The sequence below is a fragment of the Triticum aestivum genome, chromosome 7B (genome assembly GCF_018294505.1).
Source record: "Triticum aestivum cultivar Chinese Spring chromosome 7B, IWGSC CS RefSeq v2.1, whole genome shotgun sequence".
In the NCBI taxonomy this organism is placed as follows: Eukaryota; Viridiplantae; Streptophyta; class Magnoliopsida; order Poales; family Poaceae; genus Triticum; species Triticum aestivum.
The window spans coordinates 128033763-128042068 of NC_057813.1; the positions used below are offsets into that span (position 1 = coordinate 128033763).

Sequence of the window (8306 nt, forward strand, 5' to 3'; positions counted from 1 at the left end):
ATGGGGCGACGGGCGCGGCGACGGGGCGTTGACGGGGCGATGGGGCGACGGGCGCGGCAGGGGCAGCGACGGGGCGGCAACGGGGCAACGGGCACGGCGGCGGCGTGGATGGATGCGACGACGACGAAGAAGCAGATGAGAAGAAAACTAACTGAAATTTTCGTAAGTGCTATATATGTAGGAGAGGCTTTTAGTACCGGTTGGAGCTACCAACCGGTACTAAAGGTCAAATTTGGTCAGGCCAAACGGCGGGAAGTGATCACCTTTAGTACCGGTTCTTGTCTCCAACCGGTACTAAAGGTCGCCCTTTAGTACTGGTGGTGCCAAGAACCGGTACTAAAGGCCTGCGCTGCCGCAGGTCCTGTGCGGCAAGTTTAGTCCCACGCTAGCCGAGAGGCGTCCGCACTGGTTTATAAGCTCCAATGCGGTCGCTCTCTCGAGCTCCTCTCTTTAGCAGGCTTCCGAGCAAACTTTGTCGCGCTGTCCTATGGGCCTGCTCGGCCTTATGAGCCTGTTTTCAGGCCCAAGGCCAGGCAGGTCCACTAGGTAGCGCGCAGAGTTCTTGTTTATGTTGTTTTTTCTTTTCTGCTTTATTTATTTTCTGTTATTTATTTCTGAGTTGTTTTATTCTGTATTTAGAGTTTTTTCTGAATATTTTTGCTTTTCAATGATGATACCATGCCAGGTTTCAACCTTTCAGAGTTTATTTGTAGTGTTTTTCAATTTTAGGGTCATCTAGCTCAAAACAAATCTGTAAATGCATGAAAAATAGCAAATGATGTCAGAAATGGTTGAAAGTTGATGGTATGGCTTTGAATGATGCATACTGAAAGCAAAAAAGTCTGGAGTTGTCCTAAGTTTAAAAAAATGAAGTGCCGGTGTAACAGATGGGTTTTCGTCTGAGATCCTGATACTTCGAAAGAGATTGTCCAGTTTGTACACGAAGTGCATCCAGTTTTTGCCGTAATCCTCTCTACTTTATCGCACATGCTAGGTGGGTGAAATGATGATACCATACCAAGTTTCAACCTTTTTAGAGTTCATTTGTAGTGATTTTCAATTTTAGGGTCATTTAGCTCAAAACAAATCTGTAAATGCATGAAAAATAGCAAATGATGTCAGAAATGGTTGAAAGTTTGATGCCGGTGTAGCAGATGATTTTTCGTCCGTGTAAACATGTAAAAATATACATTGATCATCAATGATCTTTTTGTGTAGAATCTAAATTGTCAATAGGAATCTACCCCGGTTTAAGAACCGGCGAAGACTCCTATTGCAGCCATAGATCCTACACCTAGAGTTCACTGAAGACCAAGTGGTTGTGACAGTTCAAAAAGTAATATATTTAAGTTGGTAAAAACCTTGTTAGCCGAGCGAGGTGGGACTGAAAAACCGCTATAACTAAAACACTTTAGCACCGGTTTGTGGCATGAACCGGTACTAAATGTTCTGGTGGGGCCTCAGCCTGACAATAGCCTGCCACAGCCTCTTTAGTACCGATTCGTGGCATGAACCGGTACTAAAGGTTCTCCACGAACCGGTACTAATAAGCGACGCCTGCCTAGCCATTTGAACCGGCACTAATGTGACCATTAGTGCCGATTCATCTGCAAACCGGCACCAATATGCTGAACATTAGACCCTTTTTCTACTAGTGTCTGTCGGCCAGGAGGAAGCCAATGGGTGCCATGTTGGCTACCAGATAGTCGATTGGGGACTGATAGGATCCAGTCGGCCAGCAGTAAGACGACTGGGACTAATAAGCCAATTAGTCTCAGTTGGCTTAGAGCTGGCCGATAGGTGCATGTGCCCATTTCTTTTACTGTTTTTGGTTTTAGTTGTTCTTTTCTATTTATTTTAGCTATCAAATGAATTTGGTTTGTGCTGAAACTTTTTGCATAAATTACTAGCAATATTAACAAGCCATATATAAATTTTCATAATTTTTGGGACATCACACATTTATAATTGTATTTGATAGCTCCTGGTGAATATAAATAGGGTTTAAATTTATTTATCCAAATTTATTTATTTTATTTTTATAAATGTTAAAATATCGAGGAGAATAGTTTAAACATTTTTGTGAAACAATTTGAGAAAACTTTTTTGGCTTTTTCATTTGGAACTTGAATTTCAAAGTTGGATTAATGCAAAAGCCAAAAAAGTTTTCTCAAATTGTTTCACAAAAATGTTTAAACCATTCTCCTCAATATTTTAACATTTATAAAAATAGAAAAATCAATTTGGATAAACAAATTTAAACCCTATCTATATTCACCAGAAGCTATGAAATACAATTGTAAATATGTTATGTTCCAAAAATTATGAAAATTTATATGTGGCTTGTTAATATTGCTAGTAATTTATGCAAAAAGCTTCAACACAAACCAAATTCATTTGATAGCTAGAATAAATAGAAAACAACAACTAAAATCAAAAACAGAAAAAGGAAAATGGTCACATGCACCTATCGGCCAACAGTAAGCCGAGTGGGCCAGTCGGCTTATTGGTGGCCGACTGGATCCCCAATCGGCCATCTGGTAGCCGACAGGCACCTATCGGATTCCACCTGGCCGACTAGACCCAGTCGGCTACCAGATGGCCGACTATGTATTGTTTTTGAAAAAAAAGTTTTGGCGTAATATTTCTGAAAATTAATTAAAAAATGTATTTTAAAAAATAGCTAATTTCCCATCGCACCTTTACAGAAACCCTATTCTGCACTCCATGATCACAAGAGACGGAGTTTCGGAAGTTTGATGTCCCACTCGCACTGCTTGCCAAGAAGCGGGATGTTAATGACTTAGGCGACGCAAAGCTCTTGAACCGAAGGGTGGTTTCATGTGCTCCAAGTTTTTCTATGTGCAGAGGGTAAGAGGGGCGACCCCCTGTAAAGATAAACCCGTCGCATTCCTTCTTGAAGGTGTTGCTTCGTACGCGACGCTCCGGAATGCTAGGAACGCGGTGGTACTTCTCCGGATGGTGCAGCGGTTGCCGATCTTCGTCGCTTAGTTGATATGCTGGTGTCGGCATTTGTTTCTCTTTTCTTTCTCTTGCTTTTTTTCCTTTTGGGCTTGGTTGTGCTGCAGCCCCAGAAAGTTGGTTGTATCGGTTGGTACTTTATAATATAAAACAGGGGAAACCCTTTATCGTAAAGGAACTGAAATGTCGGTACAAATTTCTTTCCCACTAATGGATCAATTTTTCGACTTTTGCCACGCATGGCAAAAATGATACATCACGCACACGAGACATAAGACTTTTCTTGGCTTGACTACGAAAAAATGAAGAATGAAGTGCACGTAAGACTGGCAACAGAAAAGGAGCACATGTGTATGTGTCCTCTTCTCATGCTCTTAGAGATGTGTCAAAGACCTAACCTTATATGTTGGTCTAACTCACCAACCACTATTGGGGTTGGACTAAGCTTCCACACCTCCTATCATGCATGAATGTGCCAAATGGGCCTCTTCTTTTTATCCTTGGAATTACTAAGAAAATAAATTGGCTTTCCCCATTGATTTCAAAAATTTGTATGGGATTTATCTTGCCGTAGGGTACCCACATGTGAGTAGGGATCACATGAACACGATTTACCTAGGTTAAAATGCATGGACCCAACGAATTGGGACGTAACTCAACGGTGAACGAACTAGGGGAGATGCAGTAGATAGTTATGGGTCATGTCTATCAGTTGGTCCTCGTGCGGGGCCTTGGTCTACTTTATACATCCGGGTTATGGCGAAAGCCTCCTCATCTCGGAGTAGGACTTAAGGCCATGCATGGCCCCTTTGTTAAGTAACCCACGTGGCATCTAGCTTAGTGAGCCTGAAGGTATGCCAATCAGGCTAGCGCGTCTATGTGGGCCCCATGGCCTGCGCACCCCTAGGCACATATGAATGTATACAGTATATATTATACATGAGTACGATGGTACAATTAAACATTTTCACGTGATGCCACTTACCACCGCTATCATGAGGTGGTTGTCTATAAATAAGTATAGTTTAAAAGAAACATTCGACACTAGAGAACAAGTCTAGTGTGTTTTCATCGAAACAGGTTCAATCCAATCGGTTGTCCTTCCGTAACATGGTTCAACTTGTTATTGGAACAAGAGACTGCACATTACAAATAACATTGCGGGCATACATATAGAAAATAGATCCTCATATATATAAACATCATATTTAATAAATACTGTACTATTAAACTTCATAAATAAATAATACGTACAAACATAGTAACTCCATGAACATATACATATGTATATTTTTTTTTGAAAAGGGGTACAACCCCAGCCTATACATATGTATATATACACACAAAAAATTCTAATGCTTCTTGAAGATCCTTCCAGCGCGACTCCATGCAACTGGAGTCATGGTTCTGCGCGTACACACCAAACTTGAAGTAGTGAGAGTCGCCGCTGCGGCCATGGACGTGCAGCTTCTGCTCGCCGTCAATGTACACGGTGAGCGTCGACGCCTCGACATCATGGACCACGTTCAGCCGGAACCATCTGTCATAGATGGCGTCCTCCACGAGCTGCCAGTCGTAGTACCGCAGCGCGCCATCATAGACGTGCAGCATGAGCATGGTGGCCGTCTCGCCGGCACCGAACACCTGCATGATAGACACCCCCGTGGTGCCGGAGGGGACGTACCCGTAGCCCTCGAACTGCCACACGCAGGAGCTGTAGTCATAGCCCTGCACGTAGAACAAGATAAGTAAGATCACTAAATCTTAATTGCACCCAAACGGAATACATAGCAATTGTTGGAGTTGTGTCGAATATAGTGTACAAGGTAGGTTACAGTTGGACTATGAGTTGTATTGTGTTTACATAGGATATGGAGTCGTGTCCTAGTAGGACACTTGTACCCTAGGCCTCTCATATATAGCGGGGTAGACACACGATGTAACCTATGCCAACATAATAGCACATGCGCGCAAGGGGGAGCCAGCGGCGTGTGCCGGCGCCCGGGTGGCCGGTGTGCGGTATTGTGACGGTGTCACGGGGAGGAGCGCCCGTAGTCAGGCCCCGGGGATGTAGCCATATTGGTGAACCTCGTTAACAAATCTCGGTGTTGTGCTAGTTGGATTGCTTGGTCCTCGGATGATCACGGTATGCTTCGGATTTATTCTAACAAGTGGTATCATGAGCAAGGTTCGAACAAGGCTGTGGTTGTTGATCTGGAGGAAGCGATCGGAGGCATGTGTGCGTGTGGCAAACCGGATCGATAGGCAAGCGGCGAAAGCATGGGTGGCAGCAAAGGGACGTGCGGCGATTGATCAGTACATCAATCGGGCGAGCGTACATTATTCCCGACGAGGTTGGATCGAGCAGGCGACATGTCGAGGTATTTCCGATGAACTCGGTCTCGACGAGATCGATGTGGTGATGGAACGTGGACAAGTCGGCCCAGTCCAAGGCGGCGTTCAGGTGGCAGCACGGTGGTCAGGCGCTTTGAGCAAAGGGCTTGTGAGGGCAGTGGCCCACATGCGGGCGTTGACGGGTAGCGAGGCCCAGGCTATGTATATCAATTCTAAGGAAGCTATGCACTTACGAGATTTGTTTGAAGACAAAAAGAGGACCGTGTCCCCACGTGACACATAGGCAGGCAAATCAACTGGCGAACTAGAAAATCACAAGGGATAGTCCATTGGAAGGCAAGGGCAGAAAGGCAAAGCTATCATCTTAGGGTTGAGCCAAGGAGCGGATCACGTGAAGACCAGCTAGTTGGAATTGCTAGTAGTATGCGGAGGTTCTATTCGTCTACTTGAGGAATCACGTGCAAAGCTCAGACAATTTTTCACTAGGTCAGCCGTACAAAGGACCATGGCGCCAACGGGTACCAGGTTTGAGGTGGAGAAGTTCGACATAACTGAAAACCTTGGGTTATGGCAGACACGGGTGAAAGATATGTTGGCACAACAGAGATGCTTGAAGGTGTAGTCATGTCAGCTGAGATGGAATTGTCATGTGATGGATGGAATCGTGAAAGACGATTTGGGAGCCTTGAGCATGTCGTGCAGCCGGACAACTTCTGCTGGGTCGGACTAGATAGTCTGACGGATCGACGCAAGTCGGTTGGTACAGAAGACGGTGCGGGATCGATGACAGCCACATAGAAGCATGATGCTGATGGTGACCGACTTCTGAGGCGTGGAAACACGTGGCGCAGGCCCCGAGGGCTTGTGTGGGTTCGACAAGGCTATGGTGCGGGGTTGATTCAAGACGGTGCACATGAGAGCTTGAAGTCGACAGGACGCGAGGGTGGACTGAGCATCTACCATGGAGTCATGTTGAAGGTGGAGCTGGATTGAGGGGCTACGGTGTAAGGATCCAGGGAATCGAAGCCTATTCAGCAAGAGGAAAAAGCGAGTGACATGCAGTTTGGACTGGAGCCCAGTGGTCTGATGGAAGTGTGAAACTCGTCATCGGTCGGTGATGATCGGTAGTACTCTGCAGTGGGGGTTGAGTGTTGTGGGTTTGTGACCTTTGAGACTCGACCGGGACAGTGGAGGCTCGACGCGGTAATAGCGGCGAGGGTGCGGTATGCACGGGACATGGAGACGGACCACGACTCTGGTGGTCATACATGTGGTGAGACAACTGCGAATTTGACTCGAGATGAGTACATGCGACGGTGAAATTCCTTCAAGTTTCAGACAGGCGGTCAAGGAAGAGCGGTGATGTTGAGTTTAGGTAACTATGTGTGACACCCAATATGTGAGTTGTTCACTTTCACATAGGTGAGTGATCAGTGTGTGATGACGTTGGACGGATACTCTGGAAATTAGGAACACAAACTAGAGTGACAAGGAACTTAATTTTGCTCGAGTGTTGACTGTGGTCAAGAAAAAAAGGACTACAAGTTGCAGGTGGAGTCACATAGAGTCTTGGAGTAGCAGCGGTGCTCATGGAATAAGCTCAAGTCCAATGTACATGGAAGTTTGACGCATGGACAAATTCAAGGTGGTGGAGTATATTCACCAAGGTGGAGTTTGTTGGAATTGTGTCGAATATAGTGTACAAGGTAGGTTACAGTTGGACTATAAGTTGTATTATGTTTACATAGGATATGGAGTCGTGTCCTAGTAGGACACTTGTACCCTAGGCCTCTCATATATAGCGGGGGTAGACAAACGATGTAACCTATGCCAACATAATAGCACAAGCGCAAAGGGGGAGTCGGCGGCGTGTGCCGGCGCCCGGGTGGCCGGTGTGCGGTATTGTGACGGTGTCACGGGGAGGAGCGCCCGTAGTCAGGCCCCGGGGATGTAGCCATATTGGTGAACCTCGTTAACAGATCTCGGTGTCGTGCTTGTTGGATTGCTTGGTGCTCGGATGATCGACGGTATGTCTCGTATTTATTCTAACAGCAATGACTAGTAATTACTGACGTGGTAATTAACTTACTGCCATCTTGATCTCATTTCTTGGGCTGGTATGGCTCTGGCGAGCATGGGGCTTGTCGGAGGCGAGCACCTAGAGCTTCCGCACGGTGCCGTCGAAGCTGTAGCGTGCGCCGCTCGCCTCGTCGTAGGGGCGCTGCAGCACAAAGTTGCTCTCGTCGAGCCTCACCGACGTGAACCCATAGGTCGGGTCGGCGGCTTTCGGTGCCCGTGCGCCCCTGGCCGCAGCGCATGACCAAGACGCCAAGAAGACAAGCAGAGAGACTGATCCGAGAGAGAGCGCGAGGAGCCATCTGTACTTTATACTCTACGTGTGTGGCTTTTGCTTGGCCTTGGATTGTCTCTCGATGTTGATGATGAGATGGGTGGGAGTAATCAAGTTCCCTGTGGTTTATATAGGTTCTGGGGATTCATCAGTATATACTTTATGCTCGAGATTGGAGAATTGACAGCTTAATTAAACAGTGCTCTTGCTTTTACACGCAGAGGATATGTTGGATAGATGCAGCTTTGAGTTCTTCAACGTGATTAGTGTAACTATGTTTCTTTTTACTAGTGCATACGAGGTGACATTGGCTGACTAGGTAGGGTGAACAGGCGGCAACTAAACATTGACGGCACGCTGGTATTTTCGTGTTACCGACGGTAATTCAGAAGCGGAAAGCGATGTATTGATGATCCCTCCTACGCGGTGATAAATCTGTTGCGTGTCCTGGCGAACACGGCAGTTCAATTTGGGACGACGGCAAGGAGTTAAACAATGGAGAAATTATTAGCGAGGGTATGCTTGAATTTTTACTTTTACCAGGTATTTGGAACTCACCTTTTTTGCGGGGATATTTGTAACTCACTGGCACGCTGGACAAGCTACCGTTAGGGCAAAT

General features: G+C 46.0%; 1 protein-coding gene across 1 annotated transcript; it reads right to left on the reverse strand.

The window, feature by feature from the left end:
• Positions 1 to 4302: 4302 nt before the first annotated feature.
• Positions 4303 to 5357, reverse strand: LOC123157759 (citrate-binding protein-like). Its single transcript, XM_044575975.1, has 2 exons — positions 5322 to 5357; positions 4303 to 4710 (listed from the first exon to the last, which is right to left on the reverse strand). The coding sequence occupies exons 1-2, from the start codon at positions 5355 to 5357 to the stop codon at positions 4303 to 4305; spliced, it is 444 nt and encodes a 147-aa protein (XP_044431910.1).
• Positions 5358 to 8306: the final 2949 nt, after the last annotated feature.

Coding starts and splice junctions, on each gene's coding strand:
- LOC123157759 (XM_044575975.1), bottom strand. CDS start 5,357: ATGTCGCCTGCTCGATCCAACCTCGTCGGGAATAAT. Junction 4,711..5,321: donor CCAACCTCGTCGGGAATAAT/GTACGCTCGCCC, acceptor TTCTACGTGCAG/GGCTATGACTACAGCTCCTG.